General features: G+C 50.8%; 1 protein-coding gene across 2 annotated transcripts in view; it reads right to left on the bottom strand.

Moving 5' to 3' along the window:
• SNX29 (sorting nexin 29) overlaps positions 1-24,493 on the bottom strand; it is a 479,895-nt gene that overhangs the window by 62,335 nt on the left and 393,067 nt on the right. For both annotated transcript variants that reach the window (XM_047712611.1, XM_047712612.1), the window contains exon 19: positions 15,049-15,189. In XM_047712611.1, coding sequence (XP_047568567.1) covers positions 15,049-15,189 — 141 coding nt within the window. The remainder of the gene's footprint in view (positions 1-15,048; positions 15,190-24,493) is intronic.

The raw sequence follows: 24,493 nt of genomic DNA, 5'->3' as shown, positions 1-24,493 counted from the left end.
GAGGCAGTCCTGAGCCTGGAGACAAAGCAGACTCTGAGTTGGCACCGAGAAGGAACACCTTTCCATGTGAACGAGATGAAAGGCCCCAGGAAGCAGGGAGAGCAAGCGAGTGAGCCTCTGGCTGGATATGCAGTGTGGAGCTGACCGCAGGCCTGCCTTGGCCCAGAACACCCCTTCTGCACCAGCTTCTGCACAGTCTCCCCCTATCAGTCTCAACGTCCCTACCTGGATTCCTTCCCTGTGTCAAGTCCTCTGTGTTACAGCTTCGGGGCTTACATAGAAACTGTGCTTACTTGGAAACTGGGCCCCCCTCGAAGGTTACTTTCGGTTGATTTGTCTGTCTCTGCTAAACCAAAAGTTCCCTGAGGGCAGGACCCACATCTGTTTTTCCTCACCATCTTAAACACAGCTTGCATGAACTGAATAAACAGAATTAAGTATCAGATGGGAAGCAAAGAAAGCCACAAGGGACTGAGCCAGCTGGCTGCTGGGGCATGTCCTGCTGCAGCCTGGGAGGTTGAGCCTAGACAGGGTCACACCCTGATGGACCAAATTAACACACGGTGACTCTGTCCACCCACAGGTGCAGCTCAAAGCCTGACTACCTGACAGCCTGAGCATCCACGTTGGCCCCTGGAGGGGATCAGGGTGAGCACAAGGAGGAGAGGGGGAAGCGTATTGTTCCATCCACTTAGAGAGGAACACAAAAAGCACATAGAAGAGCACGTCTTGACATTTCACATGTGTACAACTCATGTGGAGCACGCAGAATTTGATTCAGAAGGATGGCAGAGGCGAGGGGAGGGGCTGAGCATCTCCATTTCTAACAAGCTCTCAGGTGAGGCTCCTGGGCCTGTCCAAACCACACTTGAAGTGGGAAGACCTTGGGAAAGAACAGACAGACAGAAATTTACAAGCCTTTGAGGTCCTGTTTGATATTGTTAATTTCAAGCTAGATTTGGGCTGGAAAGCCCAGGACCAACTCATAAAAACCTCCACCCGTGTTCTTCGCTCCTCTGCCTAGCAGGACAAGACTGAGAGGAAATGAGCCTGCAGAGATCATGAAGAAGTACACTCATTAGAGCTCAAGTCCTGGCTCTCTGAATACCTCACCAAGCAAGTCATTTCCTCTTCCTGGGCCTGGGGTTAGTGCCACCAGTCACTGGTATGCAAACCAGCTGTCAGCATTATCCAAGAATTCTTCAAAAACACAGATTCCAGGGCTTTGCCCATAGATTTTAGTTCACCAGGTCTGGGGTGTGCTCTGAGAGGCTCATTCTGTTGAAACCCAGAGATTCCCATCTGCATCCAGACCAGGAAACCGTCAGACAAAGGGCAGCCGTGGTGGAGCTGTCCGTGGTGCTGACCAGTGACTTGGAATGTGGCCTCAACACACCTTGGGGATCCCTGGGAGGAGATAATTCACCACGTTGTTTGAGAATCTGGAAAAGATGCAGACATTTTTGCTCTGCTTAGGTGCCGGCATTATTGGCATACCCACCAGTCACCTGTAGCATAGCCGTGAAGCCTAACCCATTGGCAAAGGGAAAATAGTTATGTCCAATTATTTCCAAAATCAATGCATCTGAGGCATCTGGCAGAGTCCCTGAAGTGGATGGTGAAAGGCCTGATTTACGGCTCTCCAGACCTGCTTGAACACTAATGGAATTACTGAGGGGAAGGCCCCAGATAGCAAAACCATTCTTATTTGTTGCTCTCGTTTGAAAAATGCTTATGCCAGAGTGCGGTTTGTGCTTCTTGTGGGGGATTTCCTGCCGTGGGAGGGAGGAGAGAACAGAGGGAGAGGGTGGGGGAGAAGTTAAAGGTGGAAATGAAGATGAAGCAGGATGCCAGGTCCGCCTGGCCAGCCCATTCTTCTAACTTCCCTCAAAGATTTATGCACCTGTCCAAAACCAACTACAGATCCATTACCCAGCACACAAAGCCATTTTCGAACATCAAGCGGCAGAAGGTCAAGCACAAATGATGGTTCATGGCGCTGAAAACCCACCACCTCTCTGTCTTTACCCATGTCTTTCAAAGGGAGCTGAATACTTTTACTTTGGTTGGTGGCATGGAGAAAAAAAAAATTTTTTTTCTTAATTTCACCTCATAAGCTGAAACCTCCTGTGATCGGGGTCACCCATCCAGGACAGATCTCGAGTCAACTCTCTTCCCTAGTTTACATTCGTCGACACTGTTAGAAATTGGCTGGTTGTCAGCTTACGTGCACATCGTCTGCTCCACCAGCCACCCACCACAGTCACAGACTGGGAGCGCTATGCAAACAGGACCTGACCCACTTAGCTCCCTGCTGTCTGCTCAGTGGCTGGTACACAGGAGACATTCAAGGAACACTTGCAGGATGAATGGATGACAGAGTGAATGACGTCCCTCTGGTAGGTGTGTAGCCCTTGGGGCCAGTCTCTCCTACTGGTATTTATCCTCCATACTCCTTCCCCAGTGGGCTTTTTAAAAAATGGCAAAACCATTTTTTTTAAAAACAAACCAAAAAACCAAGTAACTTGCTTTTGGAATGAGAATCTGAACGCCTCAGCCCAGCAAGAGAGGTAACTGTCCCTACCTGGCTCTTCTGAGCACGTCCCTCACAGACCACACACTGTGCCACGTGCGCCCACAGCATGCAGGGCCTACCGTTTCTCAGGAGGCATCATGGGCCTGAGGAGGTAGAGCTGCTCCACAAACTCTGGCCCCCAAAGGGCTGTCTCCTTTGTCTAGAATTCCCCGTCTCACACAAGAGTTTGGATCCGGCTCTGCCCTCAGTTCAGGTGTTACCTCCCTCCTTAGGTTTCTCTGGTATCTCTCCTTCCCTTCTCCCCCTCGCCACAGCCCAGGCTGGCTCCCCTTGTTTCTCCTACTCAGCACCCCGTTCTCTTTTCTGATGGTGACAGCACTACCATCCTCCACGGAGCAATCAACCTTTCCCATTCTCAGACCATGAGGTTGGGATGGAACGGATTCCACCCCTTGATCCATCTCTGAGAACGCAGCCAGCTCAGGAAAAATGGTAAGTGGAAAGAAAAATGGACAGGCAGGCAAATAAGAGGTGAGTAAGCGAGCAAAGGATAAAGAGACTGCCTGAGATAATGACATCTTATGATGTCACTGAACTCCTGGATCCAGCCACTCCTGAAGTCAGATTTAAACTTCTCAGTTATACAAGCCAGTTAATTCTTTTTTAAAAGTAAAAATAATTGGATTCTGGTTTTTAAAATTTGTAGGGGAAAGCATCCTAGATGATATACTCCTCCCTGTGCTCTCACAGAATCCTGATTTAACCTTCCTCAAGCACCTAATGAGGGATGGGGTGATCTGCCAGATGCCCTACTAGATTGTGCATTCCCTGAGAGTAAGGAACACATCTCACATCTCATTTGCCTCAGCAGTCCCAAGACTTCTTGTATCATAAATACCCAAATGGATTTGTGAAATTTAAAAAAAGTAATAAAGTTACATCTATCTGGAAAAGAACACTTATCTGGGATTTAATGAAACTTTCCATGTACCTCATTATACTTTAAGGGCCTTTCTCCTAAGAACTCACACTCCTCAGGTTCTTGACCATTGCCAGTATGCTCTACTCCCCTGAATGCTTGTTCATCAGTTCTCCAAAGCTGGATATCCTAGAGGTAACATGAAGGGGCAGGTCCAAGGTGTTGAGAAAGCACATGACCCAGGGTCCAACTACTGTTGCACCTCGCTCACCTTGACCTCAACCAAGGCCAAAGTCATTGCTGGACCCTGATGCTGCCTCGGTAATGGGCTGGAGCACCGGGACATAAAGAATCCAACACACACCTGAACCCATTAACTTCTCATGCTTCTGCTCCTCTGCCAGTGTTTGTCTCCTAACTGGAACATGCCTCCCTTTCTTCTCTACTTATTTCTTGAAAGCTCACATGAAAAATCATCCCCTCCAGGGAGTCTACCCTCAGCTTCATGGGTGACAAATTCAAAAGGCTTCAGGAGCTAGGAAATGAGAGAAGCAAGGTAGGCCGGTGACCTGGGGCTCACATGCCCCACATAAGGGCCGGCCTCCAGCTGGCTCCCATCAGCTGTTGCCACAGGGAAATCTGAGATAAAGGGAGAGACCAGGCTCCCCTTGCTGGGGAGCATATGGACTCCAAGTTGCAGATAGGGCTTTATTATTATTGCTGTCACTGTGACTGTCATCATCACCAAACACCTATCTCGTCTCAGGCGGCCTGAGACCTGTGGACTGCCTGCTGACCACTTTGGGGATGGGGCCTTGCCCACGGCGGGATTACAGGATCACGACACCAAAGAGAACAGTTCCCTATACATATGTCTGTCTTTTCTGCAAGACGCTGTCTCTGGTCAGAGCCCACTTCGCCAGGTCCGCTAATGATGCTCTCACAGGACTGGATGGCACTGCGCGAACCCAAACCTGTTGGCACCGGGTACAGATATTCCACGCACGCTCCGGCAAGGGTCTTCCTACTTACCCCCTATCAAGCCATCTTCCACACGGCAGGAAGGTCTCCAGAACACAGAAGTTCTCCAGAACACAGAGCTTGTCACTCCGTGCTTGAAATCCTTCAGTGGCTCCCCCTCCCCCTGACACGCTTCAACAAACAACTACAGCGGATACTACGAAGGGGCCAGGAAAGCCCAGAATGGGGGGCTGGCGGGGAAGGGTGGGGCGCTGATGTGGGTAGTTGGGAAAAGGTTCTCTGAGGAGGCAGAACTGAAGCTGAGGCTGGCCAGATGGGAAAGACCCTGCCGCGGGACAGTGGGACGATGCAGTATTCCAGGAGGAACTGTGTAAGCAAAGCCCGCAGGCAAGAAGGAGCTCGAGGGTTCAAGATCTAAGACGGGGACAGGCACAGCGGCAGGAGGTGAGAAAGGGATGATAACTGCTCGGCCACCAGGATGCTGGGGGATGAAGTGAGCACGCAGGCAAAGTCCTTGGCACCTCGCCTGGCATGTAGTTAGCACTCAATGAACAGCCGCTATTCTTAGTGAGATAGCAGTGCTGATGGCAAGGAGGGCTTGTTTATTTCCTGCTGCTAGGAAGAGGGCTGCCCAGCTCGCCAGGGAGAGCTAAAAGCCAGTATCAAGGGCTCCTTTATTATACAAAACAGTTCCATTTTCATGAGCTTATGAGGATCAGGCACTTAACTCAAAAAAGCTTCTAAACTCATTACAAAAAAGAACTTCCCTTTCCCTCCAAAGGCAGCAGAGCAGAGAAATTAAACAGTGACAAAGTTCCAAGGGGGCAGCTAAGCTTAATGTAGTTGGTAACTGGCAGGGATGAGCAGCTCTCAGGAGCAGGGCTCAAAGCTCTCGGGGCCCAAGCTCAGAGAGAGGAGCCCTGGCGTGGGGGGACTGTGGGGCCATGTTGAGGAACACAAGCTGGGGCCTAGTGTTCTCTCATGGAAGTAACCATGGATGGGGCCATCATGGATGCAGGATGCCATGCCAGGGTCTTGCTGTGTGGCATATGACGATGGGTTTTGCGGCTCCGCAGAACTGGTCCAGCAAGGAAAGCCAGCACTTGGTGGATGCCCTGAAGCCTTAGGGGGACTGTGAAGGGAAGAAGCAGCACATGGAAGGAGAGGCAGACAGCAAGAGGGGCTTCTTGGAGGAGGCAGCGAGTGTTACATCTTTTTAAAGCAATGCACAAAGGTTAGCATCAGGAAAACATAACAAGATCCTAAAACTGGTGAAACAAAATCTCCAGAGGAATAAAGCCCACATAGTACAGACAGGCAAGAAAGGGAAGAGGGGCCACAAGACATAAACCCATCATCAACCTTGTCTGTAATCAGGCCAACGGGAGTGAAAGCCATGGGTTGACACTCTGTACATGTCGTGTTAGCAAAATATAAGGAAGTTGTAAGTCTGATGATGCCAAATATTGCTGAGACTGTACAATCCCTCGTGCATGTGGTTGGGAGGGAACAACTGGGGCTACCCCCTTCCAGAGCAATTTGGCAGCAGCTGGGAAAGAAGGCAAGCAGGCCCCACGAGGCGGCAGCCACCTTCATCGGAGCACAGCCTGGAGACACGGAGGACAAACAGGCACCCTGGGACCCAGCAATTCCGTTCCCGCCAACAGACCCACAGAAGCCAGCGAGGACATCCAGGAGAGGACATCAACTACAGCGGTATGTGTAACTGAGCCGAACCGGAAGCCGTCTAACACCCATCCGTGGAAAAGATACACTGCGATAGAGCCCTATGATGGAATACCACACAGCAGTGAAAAAGGCCAGAACCCTCTGCTACTTGGAACGATGTGGCTGAATCTCACAGATGAAACGCTGAGAAAAAGAAGCCAGACAAAAAGGAGTCCATGCTCTATGATCTCGTTTTCGTCAAGTCCTATCATGGGCAAAACTAATTCAAGGATCGGATAGGAGGAGGATGGCCCCCCTGGTGGGGAGAGTTACAGACAGAGGCCTGGAGCCCTGCCAGTGATTTATTTCCTCCTGTCTGTGCTGTTCACACAGGTGCGCTCCTTTTGTGCAAATCCACCGTGCTGTTCATGGAAGATAGAGGCATTTATAATGCAATTTTTGAAATAATAAAAAAAAGGGAAGAAACCAAAGACAAAGAAAGAAAACAAAGCAATATCAAGAAGAATGAAGAGGGGAGGAAGGAGAGGGGAAGAAAGAATGCCCATGCCTGAGTTATCACAAGTTACAACAGAATGGAAACCAAATTGAAGAGCTTTATCTGCAGACTTTAAAAAAAAAAAAAAGCCATAAGTTGAGGGTTTAGGATGTACCAGGTGGATTATCATGAGATCCCAGGATGCAAGCAACCTCAAGCCACGTGACAGCTGTGACAACAGAGCGTCACGGGGGCAGGATGACATGCAGAGGTCACACGGTCGGTGTGTACCAGAGACAGGGTCCCAAGTGAGGCCGGTGCAATGCCAAAGCCCAAACACCTAACCTCTGTGCTGGGGGCCTCCTAAAAATGCAAACAGCCTGGGAGGACGTCAAGGGGAAGGGGACCGCTTCCTCCATACACAAGGGATTCTGGAACCCTGCAGACCCATGGTGGCAACTTGAAAAATTAAAAAGGTTTTCTCTAGCTTGCTGAAGATGAATCAAGACCGTAATACAGAGTTATCACATGTTAATGGCAACTGTGAAGGGGGAGGTAGCAATTATTCTCAATTATTCAAGAAAAGAATAAGAGCTGACAAGTACTCTTCTAGGTTGCGATTTTAATCAGTTGTCCAAAAATGTGAGGGAAATAAAAGATGTAATGTGGGGTTAAGTATCATCAGAAGGCCTTCAGAGCTAGAAAGAGGGATTAAATAATGACATACGAATAACTTAACAGCCCCAGAAATAGTTTGGACAACACTTAGTGCCCAGCAGATAGTCAAGGGTCTTGTAATTTGTGTCAGTTTCCAAACCAGTGGGTTCCCCGCTGCGGTGCTGGAGGCAGGCCTTGTGCTCAGCCTGAGACAGGCAAAGGACAGGGAGCCCGCCCCGTCCGGCTGGTGAACGGGGAAGGCCAGACTCCTGATGGGTCCAATAACTCATCTTTGTCACCAGGCATGGTGAATGGAAAGTTTCTTCAGAGTCTCATGCAAATATTTGCTGTGCTGTGTCACTCTTCCTCTGAACAATGACCAGAGAGACAGGTATGTGAGAGGGAGGGAGGGGAGGGGCGAGAAAGGGAACTGGGAACTGCACAACTCGGGCACTGCCCCGCAGCTTCTAGGTGGCATGAGTTCTGGTGTTCATCAAACACGTTTCACTCAGCACCCACTGTGCACCAGGCACCGCGTGAGATGCTGGAAAGACAAAGACTCCCTAGGCCGGGTGCTGCTCTAATTCCACGGGGTTGGTGGGGAAGAGAAGGCTGCCGTTAAGCAGCCTCGTTAAGCAGCCTCGGGAGGGACAGCTAACACTCGAGTTTGGGGAGGGCTTCCTGGAGACAGTGGCATCTACAAGATCTGTGGCCCCAATCACTAGAATGATTAGCTTGGATTCAACTTCTTCGCGTGTTACCTGCAGAGAACATGCAGGATGGGAACAGAGAGAAAATAGACTTCTCGTTGCCGGCTCTGGATTATTTGTTCATGAAATGACCTTGATTTTGCTACTGGATTTTAATCTGATATTTCAAAGAAGTACTCCCAAGGAAGCCCCCCCTTATTAAATACACAGACGTGTTTGCGTATGTATGCAGGTACGCAGTCTAAGTCCACGGCTCTCTGAGGTTCCTCTCCTGAGACCGTTTCTCCGGCAAGATGACTTCAGCAACTGCTCTCCTGGAAAAGATCTTTAGGGGCTCTGACTGTATTAAAGAGGAACACAAATGTGTGATGTATAATGAGTCTAGTTTCCCTCTTCTTCTCACTTAATGCAGTAAGTACCAGGACTGTTTACACAGTGCTTGGCAGAGTGTCAAATGAGAAACAAGGGTGAGGTTAGGGTTTCGATCGGCTGGAGCTTCCGTTTTCTCCCAAATCTGCAGTGCCTTCTGGATTCTCTGCCCCAGGACAGAACTTGCGGCTGAGTCCCCTGCCGTCTTCCATCTCCCCAGAGAGAGCCGTCGTCACATGTTCCTCGTGCATCACCACCTCCCAGAGCCGGGCACGGCTTGGTGGGGCTTCGTTAGCAGGCGTCTGGCTCCGTTCCTGATGGCAGCTACAGGACCTCGGGCAGGATGCTTCCAGCCTGTGCACCCAGCTTCCTCATCTTGAAGGTATCTGGGATGGGACGTGACAGGAGTCCCATGGTATGGGACTGAATACCAAGGGCCCGCAGTGCACACGCCTGGCACGCGATGGCTGGTGAGACTGTATAGGGAGGAGCGGGAGGTGAAGGCTCTAGACAGGCCCCTGTGTCAGCCTTGCCCACGGCATCCTTGGGGCCAACGACCTGCTTCTGTTGGCCAGCTCTGCCTCACTGCCAGCCTGAGCGCCCCTTCCACAAACACGCCCGAGCTCTTACCCTGCGCGGGCACTGCCACGAGTACTTTGCCAAGGTTACTGCAAGCCCTTACGATGCCACTAAAGAGAAGTGGTATGGAGGGGAGAAACTGAGGCAGAGAGCGATGAAGTAACGTGCCCAAGGCCATACACCTAGTGAAGCAGGAGGAACCTTTTCCTTTCTGGGTTTGATTCTCAGAGTTGGCAAGTCACTTCACCTCCCTGCGCCTCCCTCTCCCTGTCTGTAAAGTAACGCTAATCGTTCCCATACCCTAGGCAAGGAAAGAGAAGTGTGAAGTGGGCAGAAACATCCCTCCCCTTTCTGCAACCTAATCCCTGTGAATGAGCTATCGCACAGGGCAAAGGGGACTCTGCAAAGGTGACTCAGTGAAGGGTCCCCCAACGTGGAGATTACCCTGGGTTACCCAGACATGCCCAACCTAATCCCACATCTTCCAATGAGATCTGGCATGCTCAGTGTAGTGTGGCTAGACTAATCCCACTCCCTCCCCACAACGCAAGGATGGTCACAGAGTCACAGCACTGGAGAGAGGAAGAGCCAAAGGATGTAGGTGCAAAGCCTCTTGAAGCTACAAAAGGCAAGGGAAGGGATGCTCCCTGAGAGCCTCGAGAAAGAAACGCAGCCCTTGACACCTTGACCTCAAGCCAGTGACACCCATGTCAACTTCTGGCCTCCTCAACTGTAATATAATATAGTGTGTACTGCTTAGGGCTGCCAGGTTTGGGGTAATTTCTGCCGGCAGCAGCACAAAGCTGACACAGGGTCCAGAGAAGGAAAGGTTAGCCCCTGAACTGACCATGCTTTCCCACCTGGAAGACATTGCCAGGGTCTTGCTGGCCTGTTGAGCACTTTGCCCCTGCAGAAGGCAGCCCCGCTCGCCAACCCCTCCAGAGCGCACGAGGGACCCTCCTCCCCTCCATCACAGGACTCTTCTTCGAGAACCCATTTACTGGTCTTTGGCCCCACAAGGCCATGAACTTTGGGAAGACTGAGACCTTACTTTACACATAGCAGTCCCCCTGACACCTAACGTGACACCCCTACATTCCAGAAGTGTTTCTAAATGGAGAAAAGTTAGCAGCTTCGACGTTCTTCCAAATCCCCACTGGTTCCCATGACTGCAAGGCCCTCCTGCTGGGGGCCCGCTTTCCTCAGGGCTGCATGAAAGTCTGCCTCTCTCGAGCTACAAAGGTGCATTCAGTGGCTCGGTGAGCCACGGTCGGTTCCACCAGCACACACTGGTGTGTGTGTTTTTAATGAGGATTTTAATGCATAATTTCTCCAACAAGTCGAATTATCTGCGGCTCCGGGGAAAGCGATTTGCCTTGCCTTAATGCCAAATGAACTTTCAGAGACTGACTCCATTATCCTGAGAAGAAATGACAGCCTCTCAAATCTATTTCTCACCGAGCAGTCATGCAGACTTGGAGCAGAATCACCAAACACGAGTCTTTTTTCCCGAGCCCTCATGCTGGTGAAGTCCATTTGGATGGGGAGCTTCCGGGCAACTCCCCCAAATTGTTAGAGAGCCACCTCTCTGGTCTGCAAAGGCCTGCCGGCTTCTGGCCCATTCTGCGGAAAAAAACACATTCGCTCCAAGTGGGGTGAGAGCAACCTGCCAAGTCACCCTCGAAATTATTCTACCTACTTTGGGAATACAGATTTTTTTTTGAATTTGCACCGAGACCCAGTGACATGGAAAAGAGAAGAGAGGGGAAATTTTTCCACTTAATGCCTGTTCACTTATTCCTTAACTCAGGCCACGAGTCTCTCTGGGGCACCAGGTGCTATCCTGGGAGCTGGAGAGAGAGCAGTGAGCAGACCAAGGCCCTGCTGTCCTCAGCTTCCACTTCCAGGGCAGACACAACACTACTCAAGGTCGCAAGCCAATCAATTGGATGGATGGTACGTGCCAGGAGACAATTAAAGCAGACTAATGGGTCGTGGGTCAGAGGATGACTAAAGGGGCAGCACTAATGAGGACGGTCTGGAAAGATGGCCCTGGGGGATGGAGTTCGAGCTGAGATCTAATGAACCACAGGGGCCGTCCATGCAGAGATGGGGGAGAAGCCATCCAGCAGGGAGAAGAGCAGGTGCAAAGCCCAGAGAGTGAGAAGAGCATGGAAGTCTCAGGGGGTCGGTGTGACTGGGTGCACAGGAGGAGGGCGGGGCAGGAGATAAAGTAGGAGAGAAGTGTGGGATAGACCCGGGGACGTCTCCAAGGTCACAAAGACTCTTGACCGCCACGGCTGCAGCTGCTGGGTTTTAACCATGTCTATGTCACACAAACCTCACTGTGGCCACCACGTGGGAGTGGAGGGGTAGGCAGGCAAGAGCAGAAAGGTGCGGATGCCCACACCAGGAAGGACCAGGCTGGCGTTGGGATGGTGGGGAGCACCTGAACTGGGACTCTAAGAAAGGAGACCCACAGGACCTGGCATACTGGTCTTGAACTGGTATAACTCTCCCCTCCTATTATCCCCACCCCACTCAGAAATGTGGCTCAAGACGCGTGCCATCCCTGTGGGAGTCACGAGAGCTGAACAGTACCATGGTGGCAGTGTTAGGGAAATACCTAGAAATTCAGGTTAGAAAGATACTCACATGGCAAACATGAAAAAACTAAACTCTGCTTAGTATTTCCTTGAATACTGTCCAGCTCTGTGGATTCTGGATTGAATCACTTAATGGGTCCAAGGTTTATAGTAGCAAGGTTGTAACTCTGTATGGATATAACTCAATCCATACAAAGAAGTCATGTGTGTGTACGTTAATGGTACAAGTGGCAAGTGAGACATTCTTGAAGTGACCCAGTCAAGGAAAAGATGCGGACATGGTTGACTTTTTTGGACCGATTTAGAATGAAAACTCGCTAGAAAACATGCCCTCGGACTATCAAGGCAGGTACCTTGAGACCATAGGCTCAGCTGGGGCCAGTGCGGGCTTTGACTCTGAACAGACTTCATCAAGATCCTTTGCTGGATGTTGTAGTCCTGAATGCTGACTAATCTGCCCTTGAAAATCAGACAAACCCTCAGATCTGTCCTGGGCAGCAGCCAAAGTGCACTTAAGGGAAACGGGTACGTCTCAGTCAGCCAAATGCGCAGGGAGAGAAGGCATCAAAGCACAGTCATCGCCAAGCAGCCAATTCAAAGGCAAACGGCCGCGCGGGCTAGACAAGAGGCAGAGGCCCCAGGACTGCTCATGAGCTGTCGGGTCCCTGAGCCACAGAGGAAACCATCAGGTCCACCCCTGACCATGGGGAGCAGGACCCAATCTGGTAAGGAACCAGCTAGCGGGCACACCTGTACAAGGCGGCCGTCACTGGGCCACGCCCACCATGTCCGTACCTTTGATTCCCAAGCTCCCATATCCACAAACAGGGTATGGGGTGGGCGGGGGCAGGGGCAGGGGGGAACAGAGTGACCTTTTGACATGGATTTCACAGGGCAAAGGCCCACTGCTGCTGAGAGTCAGTCCCAGGACTGACAAGGATGGGAGAAGTTGAAGCAGGGCTGGGAACGGTCCACCCCAGAGGGGAAAGTCAGCGCAGTCCCTGTTCTCAGATGGTGGTGGTGGGGAGGTCTGTCTTCAGTAAGTTTGCAGTAACTCTACGGCTTGCCTCGACATCCCAGGTGGGGAGGGAGTTGCTTTGTTCTACAGAGAGAGCACGTGGCAATGTGTGACCACCAAAGGCGCCTAAGGCCAGAACCTGACAGTATTTCACCTCACGTGTCCAAAGGGACTCTGCAGATGTGTTAAGGATCCTGAGCTAGCAGGTTACTGGGGCTTATCTCAGTGGGCGCACTGTCATCGCCAGGGTCTTAAGAAGAGGGAGAGGGGTCACATAAGGAGAGGGCCTCTGTGACAGAAGGCGAGGTCAGAGTCACGTGGTTGTTGGCTTGGAAGGCACAGGAGGCCACGAGCTAACGAATGAGGGAAGCCTCTAGAAGCTGGAAGAGGAAAGGATTCCCGTCTGGAGGCTCCAGAAAGAAGGAGGCCCTTCCCAACACCCTGCGAGTTTCAGCCCAGTGAGACGGATTCTCGACTTCCAACCTCCACGAATGGTAAGATAATAAAAGTTGAGTTTTAGGCCACTCGGTAGCTGCCACTGCTGTATGGCAGCCACTAGAGGCAAAAACAAAGAGGTCTCACCACCAGAATATTCCCAGCTCAGCTCTGTGCTATCTCCTTTAGTAAGATGGAGACAGGCCGTGTTCCCCAGAGAAGGTGTCACGGAAAGGCTGCTTCAGTATAATGCTTTCTGAAAACGAGAGCATCTTATAACAATAATAAGTTGCTTAGGCAGAGTTTTGTTTTATGACATTTTAAGACATTCTGGATGGGTCCCAAGATTTGTATGAGCTCGCAAGTCATTAGATTAAATCAGTAAAAATTTTTCCCCTCTTTTCATAAGAATTATTGTCCTTCTTGCTATGAACAAGTGTAGAATTTCTTAGTTGTCTGTTTTTATGGGCTGAACTCTACTTATCTGCAGGAAACAAAATGGCAGGACACATTTATTCTAGGCCTCAGATAAACCCGCTTTCTAACTGTTGAAATTAAGATCTAGCAGACCCTGACACGATCAGGTTTCTAATCTGGTTTGAGCCCACAAATCCACAAACATGGAAACAGAACAGTTAGTGAGAGTCTTCCCTGGGGAACTGCCAAGTGTTGGGAGTGGTTATGGAAACTCATGGTCTGGTTTTCAGCAATAAAGATCCAAGGAGACCGTAGCGAGGTGCCTCTTTCAAGAATCTAGGAAATGCATCACATATGGAAGCAGCTACACAGCTCCATCAACGTGGGAGCACCCTGACCCTCATGCTTGCTCAGGCACCAGCACCACACATTGAAACCCGGATTCCTGGGCCACTAGCCCCAGAGCTTGTATTTCAGTAGGTCTGGAGCAGGGCCTGGAAATCAGCATTTCTAATGACGCTGCTACTGCTGGTCAGGGCCCACACTCTGCGAAGCGCGGTAGTACAGAGATTCCCCTTACAACAAGGCCCAGCTTCTCACCGGTCCTCGGCAGGGTCAAGACCTTACCTCCTCTGGCCAAACTGTCCCTGCTGAGCTCGTTAACATAGTGGAATTATGCACCTGTCACCGCCTGGTCCCGGGCTCAAAGCCAGGGGTTCTTCAGCTGGGGTGCATGCTGGAACCCCCGGAGATGTCTGCGACTCCTCAGGGCCCCTGCCTCACTGCAGACCTTAAATCCTAACAGCAATGGGGGGACTACAGATCTCAGAAGCTTTTAAAGTGTCCCACATGATTCCTAGCGCGGCCAAGAGGGGTAACTGTGAGGGATGACAAAATGATGCCCACGGGCTTGCGCACACAGTGAGTCTCCACACCAGGCCCAGGCCTGTCCTCCAGGGCCCTGGGCTCCAGCACCCGGTACCGTGATACAGAAAGCTGCCAAACACATTCTGGAGGAACGAGCACTCATCAACCCCTGGGAGAGGGCTAGCACCTCCCTTCTCCAGGTGCCTGCGGGACTCCCTGGAAACAAATTACGCCACCATCAATTCTTCACCTTCCTAAGGGAAGTAACCGTGTATTGAAAATAAGGTCCTCTGAGAAAGCTTTATTGGGAAATAACCCCACATTCGTGAGTCCAGATAAGCATCAGGACAACTTACAGACAAAAACCGGAAAATACCTCCTTGGTCCAGAACAGGGGTCAGCAAACCATGAAACATCAGCCCAATCGAGCTGCCACCTATTCTTACGAATAAAGTTTTATTGGCACACAGCCACGCCCACCTGCGCCCACACTCCAAGGGCACAGCCGGGTATTTTCAGCTAAGGAGCTATGGTTCATGAAACAGCCAAAAGTAACTCCTCTCTGGCCCTTTTAACAGGACATGCTTGGCGACCCCCGCCCTAGAGAATTAAGGGGACACGCCCAAACAAAACACAACTGCTTGTCTTTGAGTGACGGAGTTATGACTGTTTTCTTTGTCCCTATTTTTTCTTGTGTTAGCCAACTTCTGAGTCACAGGTCTACAGAAGCATGTGTGTGTAAATCAGGCCCTGGCGTGGGAGCTGCCCCGTTTCCCCGTGGTGACAATACCTTGTTTCCAATGGCCTTTTTGGGTGGGAAGTTGTAGCCCCTCACTTGCGGGTACTTGTTCTGTAACTTGTGGTGCAAACTCCTGAACTCTGTGTACCGCCGGTAGACATTCCACTCGTCGTCTTTTATCCGGATGTAGACCTGGCAAGAAAGGGAAAGAGAGAGAAAATGTAAATCTCTCTCAAAGCTCTCATCACAGGGGCACCTGGGTGGCTCAGTCAGTTGGGCATCCAACTCTTGATTTTGGCTCAGGTCCTGATCTCGGGGTGGTGGGATCAAGCCCCGCGGCGGGCTCTGCACTCAGCATGGAGTTTGCTCAGGATTCTCTTTCTCCCTCTGCCCCAACCTCTCTAAAATAATTTTTTTTTTTTTTTTTTTTTTTTTTTTTTTAAAGAAACCCTCATTACAAAGGCGTGGGATTTGGGTCATGTTCCACCCACAGAAGAGGAAGGGGCGGCATCCATCTCCGAAGCCGCCAGATGCCCAGTGCCTAGCAGAGAAGGGCCTCAGCGGTACTGAGTCAACAAAGAGGTACATGAAAAAAAAAAACAAAACAGGCAGGTGACGGGAAGAGCACAGTGTGTGCCACTTCCTAGGATCCGCAGAGATCAGCCGTCCAGCTGATCTCAGAGACGGTCCTCACACTTCCGTCACATGCCCATTGCAGCGGTGACAGACTGCTGGTAAGAGTCTGCCTCCTTTCAGGCTACGCATTTCCTCATCTGTAAGATGGAGCTGATTAACAGCATCTTCTTCCCAGGAACGTTCGGACACACAAGCAGCTTGGCTCTGCCTGGCACCACGCAGACCATCACAAAGAGGAAGAGGAAATCAATCTGGGGAGGGAGGGAGGGGCCAGGGTCGACATCAGCCCAACTGGACGGACGGTCACGTCTGGATGGGAATAGGCACGGGGGGGGGGGCATAAAATTTCCCCAGTTTCAATTGAGATGGGACTCTCGAGAGACCATTCTTTGGGGGTACACACTGTAAGGGCTGTTTCTTCAGCTTTTCACAGGCCCTAACACCCTCCAGGGACACACCGCAATTGTATCGCAAGGGAAAACGGAAGTGGGAGAGAGATCGATGCATTGTAGAAAATTACACAAGTATATCCCAGAGTGTGAGGTTCCCCGATAAGCAGCTATTGCAATCTGCGATCGGTAAATGCCGACACCCATCTTAAAAGCCTCCAGCGTAATAAAAATAAGCGTCTGTGATGTGAGTGGGAGTTCTGCCTCTATGAGAAAACCATCCAGTATTCCCAGATGCAGACGTCACGTATCTGAGCTTCGGCAAGATGACCATCACGGTCTCCTGTAATACTCTTGTCAACAAGAGGAAGGATGAAGAGCTCCAGTGAATGGATGGGAAGTTTCCAGGGGAATGAGATAGAGAAACAGAGGCCTGTCGAGTCAGTCGGAAGCCTCCAAGCTGAGAGAGACAATACATACGCTGGATGACAGATACCAAGCGATCCCACTTGTCTTGAGGGATGAATCTAATCCATCGTGATGACATTTAAAAAAAGGAGTGTCAGGTTTTACCAGAGAATCTGAAAAACCAACACCGTAAGTAAAAGCTGGGGAAATATGGCACAGGGGAGGCCTGGGGGACAAAGACTTACAGACTTTAGTAATTCTGAGCTAAGGAAATAACGTGGGAGAGCACCAACAAGGCCTAGTAATCTTTAGACCTCATTGAAAGGTACAGGATAACTGCTGGGATAAATGGGCTGAAAATCTTGCTCTATTCTACATCGACCATACCAACTTGCTTAGGTTTCGGTTGCCACCTACTAAAACATGAATGGAAATACATTCAGGAAGATCTAGGTCACGTGCTACTCCAAGGGCCGTCCGCGGGCCAGCAGCATCGGCATCCCAGGAAGGCAGCCTCTCAGGCTTTACCCAGACGCACGGCTCAGAGCCGGAACCAAGTGGTTCACAATAAGTCCGAGCAGATCTGCAGCCAAATCATAACTCAGGCAGTGAAGGTTAACCATCTGAGCCCCAGGGTGCAGGGGGCAGAGATCTCAGAGGTTAGACCGTGATGCGTTCTGAATGACCCGAGGAGGCAGACTCCTGGCAGATACAAAGGAGAAGAAGACAGATTTCAAAGGGGAAAAGCTGCTGAGAAGAAAAGGTTTAGCTCAAAAGGCTTCTTGGCACGGGGTGTCCGAGCCGTGGTATGACGACGGATGGGACTGTTATCCGGATTATCTAAGTGTATGATTTGTAAGACTCCAGAAGCATCTGGAAAGGCCTGGCTAGTTGTGGGGAAAAGGGACTTCAGGCATTCACAATCTCTATAAGCAGAGACACGGCAGATCAGTTGGCAAATAAACCCAGTGGGGCTCAGGGGACTTTCCTGCACACACCTGGGGCATTCTTTGGGTTCTCCTGGGACACATCAAGGACTAGCTGCCCAGCCAGTCTCCATCTTCCCTCAGCACCTCTGGGTATAGCTCTGTGTTCAGGAACAACAACAACAACAAACAACAAAAATCCAAAACAGGGGCGCCTGGGTGGTTCAGCCATTAAGCGTCTGCCTTCGGCTCGGGTCAGGATCCCAGGGTCCTGGGATCGAGCCCCGCATCGGGCTCCCTGCTCAGCGGGAAGCCTGCTTCTCTCTCCCACTCCCGCTCCTTGTGTTCCTTCTCTTGATGGGTCTCTCTCTGTCAAATAAATAAATAAAATCTTAAAAAAAAACCAACCAAACAAAAACTTAACTACCTTTTCCTGTCTGCTTCACAGGTGAGAGCACTAGTGAGATGGAAGCAAAAATTACTGGGGCTTCCAAGCAGGCCCTTAGGAGGGATCGGACTTAGCTAATAGCGCCTTTTTGCCTTTCTCCCTCTCTCATTTCTTTCTCACAAATGTGACGACTGGAGCTCCAACAGACATTTTGTGATCACGAGATCATCTCGGTCATGGGAAAAGACAGAAGGGACTGTGGGTCTCTGATGTCGTTATGGAACCACCACACCAATTACTAGACTATCTACTCAAAAAATTTTTTTTAACAAAGGAGAGTTACTCCTCTTGAATTCATTCCAGCTTCCTGTTTTAGAGCTCTTTGTCCTGGCGGCTGAACGCAGCTCCAGCCTGCCCCATCTCGAATGGACTCTATCTGCCTCTAGCATACTGTTGCCCAAATCCAAGACTCCGCTGGAGAGCGCCAAGTTCAACTGCTTGTCTGACCGTCATGCACAAGGTGAACCACCTAGATCAGGAGAGGTCGACTCCGGCCCACGAGCCAAATCTGACCCATCCGTTTGTTCACCTCTTGTTTATAGCCGCTTCTGAAATACAACGGCAGGACCGAGTGGTTCCAACAGACGACATACGGCCTGCGAAGCTAAAAATATTCATTTTCTGGCCCTTTACAAAAAAGCACTTTGCCAACCCCGGAACTAGATCCTTGGTACTCGTTGTTACTTTCCCACGGACATATCCAAGATCTGGTGTGGAAGGGGGCAATGCTTTCCACATACGACCAGCCGCTGCTGGCGGGTGCATTAGCCACCTGGGACCTGGGAATCTGTCATGTTCCAAAGCTTCCCTAGTGATTCTAATGAGCAGACGCTATGCTCTCAATGTGCGTCCCCCTAGAACTCGGATATTGAAATCCTAACCCCTGACAGAACGGTGTGAGGAGGTGGGCCTTCAGGAGGTCATGAGGTCATGAAGGTGGCACCCTCATGAATGGGATTAGTGCCCTAATGAGAGAGACCCCACAGAGCTCCCTCGCCCCTTCCGCCATGTGAGGACACAGTGAGAAGATGCTGTGTTTGAACAGAGAGAAAGTTCTCACCAGAAGCCAAACCCCCTGCTGATGCCATGATCTTGGACTCCCCAGCCTCCAGACTGTGAGCAATAAAATGCCGTTTAAGCCCTTCAGGCTACAGGGTTTGCGAGAGCACACTGAATGGATGGAGACAGCGGGCCCCTGGGGGAACCCTGAGGTAAAGCACAGACTTAGGGTCAGACAAGCCACGCCTCCTCTCGGACTATGGGTTTCCTCACCTTTAACATGGAACCGACTGACAGCGCCTCCTCCCAGGTGTGCCGGGCACACTCGGACAGCTCAGCTCTGCCTGGCATCACGCAGACCACACCACATGGAGGAGGAGGAAGAAATCCATCTGGGGAGGGTGCGAGGGCCCAGGGTTGACATCAACCCAACTGGAGGGAAGGTCACGTCCAGATGGGATAGGCACAAGAGGAGCATAAAAATTCCTTAGTTTCACCAAGACAGGGCTGTCGGGAGAACATTCTTGGGGCACACATTGTAAGGGCCCTTCCTTCTGCTTTTCACAGGCCCTAACGCCTTCCAGAAACACCGAGCAACTACTAGAAGGGAAAACAGTGGATGCATGCGTTTTTAAGAATTGTATGAGTTAAGAAGGGCCTGGAGAGTAGAATCTCCGATGACAGAGAGCTAGTACAATCTGCAAGGAGAAAGTATCAATGCACATGTTAAAGGCCTGTATCATAATGGGGAAAAACATGCATCTCTAACGTGATGAGTAATAAACTGTGCTCTATGTTCTTCCCAATACATTCAAGAGCCAATGGCTTCCTCCCATCAAAGTGGGGAGCCCCTGTTTCTCCGACGGCTCCTCCTTGCTCCTCCGTGTGGGCATGCCCTCTCTTCTGCTCAGGCCAGAGACAGGGGTTCTCACCCACTGCCCACTCTGCCCACACGAACATCCAACTCTGGTCTGCACACTTCATTCTTAGGTCAAATCTGTCTCTCCAGTTTGGGCCTCTGCTATGAACCCCAGATCCAGTCTCAACAAAGCTCATCATGTCTCCATCTGAACCCATGATCTGCACTGCAAACCCGCTCCTCCCTCTTCCTGGGACCTCACTCTGTTGGTGAATGGACCCGCGTTGTCTGAGCAGGAAACCTGGGCATCACCTTTAACCCGTCGTGTTTTCACCCACACGGGCACGTACTGAACAACAGGACCTGCCAACCCACTCTTCTGCCTAGGCCACTGCACTGGGTGTCTAGGTACTCTTCTAGAAGCACCATTCTCCGTTTCTGCTGTTGTCTGGACGTTGGTCAAATCCCAACCTCCCTGGTTGGCAGTCAGAATGATGGAGTTCTATGAGAAATTCAGCAAGAGTGGGGTGGCCCACTGCCAGACCCAAGGAAGTTGTTTTTTTTTCCCCCCCAGAACTCCAATAAAATATAATTATCTCCAACACTACCGCTTGTCGTTTATGAAGCACCTACTGTGAGCCGGGTCCTGAGCCGGGTCCTGAGCCGGGCACTGTGTAGGCCTCACCCTCCATCCTCATCTCAATCTGCAAGGCAGATGGGGAACGTGCTCCTTGTACAGATACGCACATGGGCTCAGAGAGGGTACGTCACTCACCCGGGAGAACGCGGGTCTGCCTGACACTGAGGCCTGGCACTTCTCTGCTGCAGCATGTTCTATAGTCCTCGAGGCTCCCCAGGATCCCAGGAACCCCAAGCCAGTCATGCAGGTAGCTGGGAACAGCAGCTGGCAAGGAAGGTCCCTACTCAATGGCTCTGTGGCCCAAATGCCCCTTCCTAGGCAGACCAGATGTCCTTGGAACAGGCCCTTTGGTACCAGATGCTCCCATTGTGCCTTCCTATATCGCCTCCTTCAGAAATCGAATGCCATCGAAACTGCCAACCTACCTCACTGGTCCATCCTCAACAGCAATGCTTTCAGCATCCACAACTGGAAAACTTTCTCTGAAAACTAACTTGTCCCTGAATTACACTGAACCCAACTGTTCATTTATTTCACTCAAGAATGTAAAGTGCTGGAGCACCTGGGTGGCTCAGTGGGTTAAGCCTCTGCCTTCAGCTCAGGTCATGATCTCAGGGTCCTGGGATCAAGCCCCACATCAGGCTCTCTGCCTGCCTCTCTGCTACTTGTGATCTCTGTCAAATAAATAAAATCTTTAAAAAAAAAAAATGTAGCTTTCTGCTCAGCGGGGAGCCTGCTTCCTCCTCTCTCTCTGCCTGCCTCTCTGCCTACTTGTGATCTCTCTCTGTCAAATAAATAAAATCTTTAAAAAAAAAAAAATGTAAAGTGCTTATGTCCCGAACCGCTCGGATTTTAGTTTTTATTTTAAGGGCTCCCCCCTCCAAATTAAGTTTGATAGGTCTCAATTCCTTCTGCTTGAGCTGCAAAGATAGTAATTCCTTAGAGGAATAACAAGAATTGACCTCTTCCAGCAAAAGCGAGTTCCCTTTTAAACTAAGCAATAAAAAGCCACAAAACGTGTAATCTTGGCTCAGCAAAAGGAAAATAAAATAGGGTAATATTTGCCATCGGGAATCAGGGCAAACCCCGTCTTCTCTGTTTTAAGAGGAAGCTTGATTCTGGAGGTTTCTTTTCTATGGGGAGGAATTACCCTAGCAATGCCTGTAACAAACTGGGGCAAGGAGGGGCTGGGGACCTCAGGCCCTCAGGGAACTGAACCCACAACTAATTCTTGCGTAGACGGAGCCTCCAGAAACTCTTCCACTGAGACGATTAGCAACATCTGCTGGAGCCCCCGCAGGCAAACGCCCCCCCCACCCAGCCAACACCACTCCCCTCCTCTGCGGAGCACGCTCTGCACACGGCAACCCCCCTCGATTTTCACCAGTTTTTGAACTTCATCTAATACATAGCTTGCTCCTTCGTCTGGTCTCTTTGCTGCACATGGTGTTTGTGTGGTATCCATGCTACGGGGCACAGCACCCACGTGTCGTTCCCCATTGTACAGTACTGCTGCAGGAACACGCAGCGCCGTCTGTGTACCTGCCGTGCTGGGGCGGGCGCTCCGGGTGTCCCCCGCTGGGGCTGTCATGGGTAAGGCAGCGTGGGCGCGCACGCACTTGGCTTCGGCGCGCCTGCCCTTTGGGATCACGGATCTCAATGGGAAAGGTAAAACGATAAAGATACAAGGAGAGAACTTACGAGGGTGCCCTCAAGACCTTACAGGTCGGCAAGGATTCTATGCAGGACCCAAAAAAGGCACAAAGCACCTTCTGGGCGCTGGAAATGCCTATATCTCTGGGCAGTAGTTACACAGGTTTATACAGAAGTCTCGATTCACGGAACTGTAAACTTAGGAGTTATGCCCCTGATATTTATACTAAGCCTAGAATTCAAAAACGAAAGCCCTTCCACCCAAAGCCATGCCTTCACTGTTCTCAGGAGATCGAGCTTTTACCCAAATTCACATTCCCAGGATGTCTTAGTGAGACTGTGGTCGGGGAGCATCCACGAGGACCTGACAAGTAATCAGAGGTCAGTGTCGGGGGGAGGGGTCTGGAGAGCAGACTCTGGCCTTGGGCAGATATGGATTCAAATCCCAGCTTCACCTCTTGCTAGCCCAGTGATCCTGGGTGGGTTAATTCACATAGTCAAGCCTTGATTATATGTGGAGAACGGTCTACACACACACATACACGTGTGGACGTATATACAGATATATGGACACACACACACGCAAAGGAGGACTAGGGCACAGGGAGAATGAAGATTTAAAAGCTGCTTTTCAGCGGCCTGGGGTTCCAGATCTACTTCAAGACTCTGCCGAGCATCGGCACATGCAAACGTCAGGGACGCCCGGGGCCTCCCCTGCAGAGGCAGGATGGCATAGAAGGGCCCCGGCTGTGCAGGGAGGGTGCCTGCATTCAAATTCCGGCTCTTCCCCCGGTCAGCGGTGCCCCAGGAGGTGGCACTCCATCTCAGGACTCAGCTTCTCCATCTGTATAATGGGGACGAGAGCAATTTTGCTGGGTGGCTGTGCGACGCAGGGCCCGGTCTGGGCCTGGCAGGCAGGGAGCAGTGGCAGCTGTTCGTACGGTGACACCATCACCTTCGTCGCTGTCTGCCTTTGTGTACATGAACTTCCCTATTACAGAATTAGGGGTAATTATAGGATGTGCAATCACAAAATTACAGCAGGTAATTACCATGCCTAATTAATTGTCAAATGCTAGGCAGGCGAGGAAACGCAAACATAATGCAGAGCCTGTGGGCTGGGCAGTCAAGCCTCTCCTTTGCTTCCAGAACACGGCCGACAGGAACAGCAGATTTAGCGCCCGACCCTCTCGGGTGGGTGTTCAAGTCCTCCAATACAGCCGGGGATGCGATGTTGGGGCTGCCACTGCAGGCGGAGCTCAGGACGTTGCCCTGCTGTGGGCTGGCCTGGCATCTCCACGGTCCCTTTCACGCCAGCACCAGGGGTCGTGCACAACGGCGCTATTTTAGGAGGAGGACCTCACAGGAGCTACTTGATGGTTACCGAGAGCCCCAGACCCTGCAGAGAAACTGCAGATGGGAGGGCAGGGAGAGCTTGGGGATGAAGGCACATTTATTTACACACAGCTGGTTGGGGAAACAGAATGCCAGGTGGCCCGGCCTTCCTCAGCATCAGCCCAAGGCGGGCCTCTCCATTTCCAACTTCAGGCCACATTTTAATGTGCCCAACTCTCATGCCAAGCCACCAAACACTTCTTTTTGGGTGCTAGTCAAGACTGAAAGTTGGCATTCGTGGGGAGAACTTCCTTGGACTTATAGGAAATGATGCAACATTTAGTGACACCTGTCACATGCCATGGATTTCACCTAACGCCTAATGTGACCAAAGGATGGGATGGCGTCGAACAGATTCTTTTTTTTTTTTTAAGATCATTTATTTATTTATTTGAGAATGATCGAGAGAGAGAGAGAGAGAGAGAGAGCGCGTTTGCGAAAGCATGAGTGTAAGGAAGAGCAGAGGGAGAGGGAGAAGTAGGCTCCCTGCTGAGCAGGGAACCTGATGTGGGGCTCGATCCAGACTCTGGGATCATGACCTGAGCTGAAGGCAGATGCTTAACCGACTGAGCCACCCAGGCGCCCCTCCACTCTGAATTTCAACGCCCCTTCGGCACATGGTTAAATGTAAAGACAGTCAGAGGACGCTCAGATAACAAAGCTTCTTTTAAAATCGGCTTTAGGGGGGCGCCTGGGTGGCTCAGTGGGTTAAGCCTCTGCCTTGGGCTCGGGTCGTGATCTCAGGGTCCTGGGATGGAGCCCCGCATCGGGCTCTCTGCTCAGCGGGGAGCCTGCTTCCCTCTCTCTCTCTGCCTCTCTGCCTACGTGTGATCTCTGTCAAATAAATAAATAAAATCTTTTTTAAAAAACGGCCTTAGGTTCGTAGTTCATTTTGCTTCCTTAATATCCAAGGAATGAAATGATTTGTGTTTTGGTTGGTGGCCTGTGTTAATGTGTCCTAACAAAACTTCCGTTTTAATGAAATGGCTTCATGTGTTATTAACTCTACGTGTCCTCATTGCTGGAACCAAATGCCTGAATTACCATATGACCACACTGATGGAGTGATATCACGGCACCCCGATGCCAAGAAAAAGATGAATAACTTAGCAGGAGAAAAACGACTTTTTAGTTCAGGAGGTT

This window comes from Lutra lutra, chromosome 18 (genome assembly GCF_902655055.1).
Source record: "Lutra lutra chromosome 18, mLutLut1.2, whole genome shotgun sequence".
Classification (NCBI taxonomy): Eukaryota; Metazoa; Chordata; class Mammalia; order Carnivora; family Mustelidae; genus Lutra; species Lutra lutra.
The sequence above is the reverse complement of the archived record's forward strand: the minus strand, read 5'-3'. Positions and strand labels throughout refer to the sequence as shown.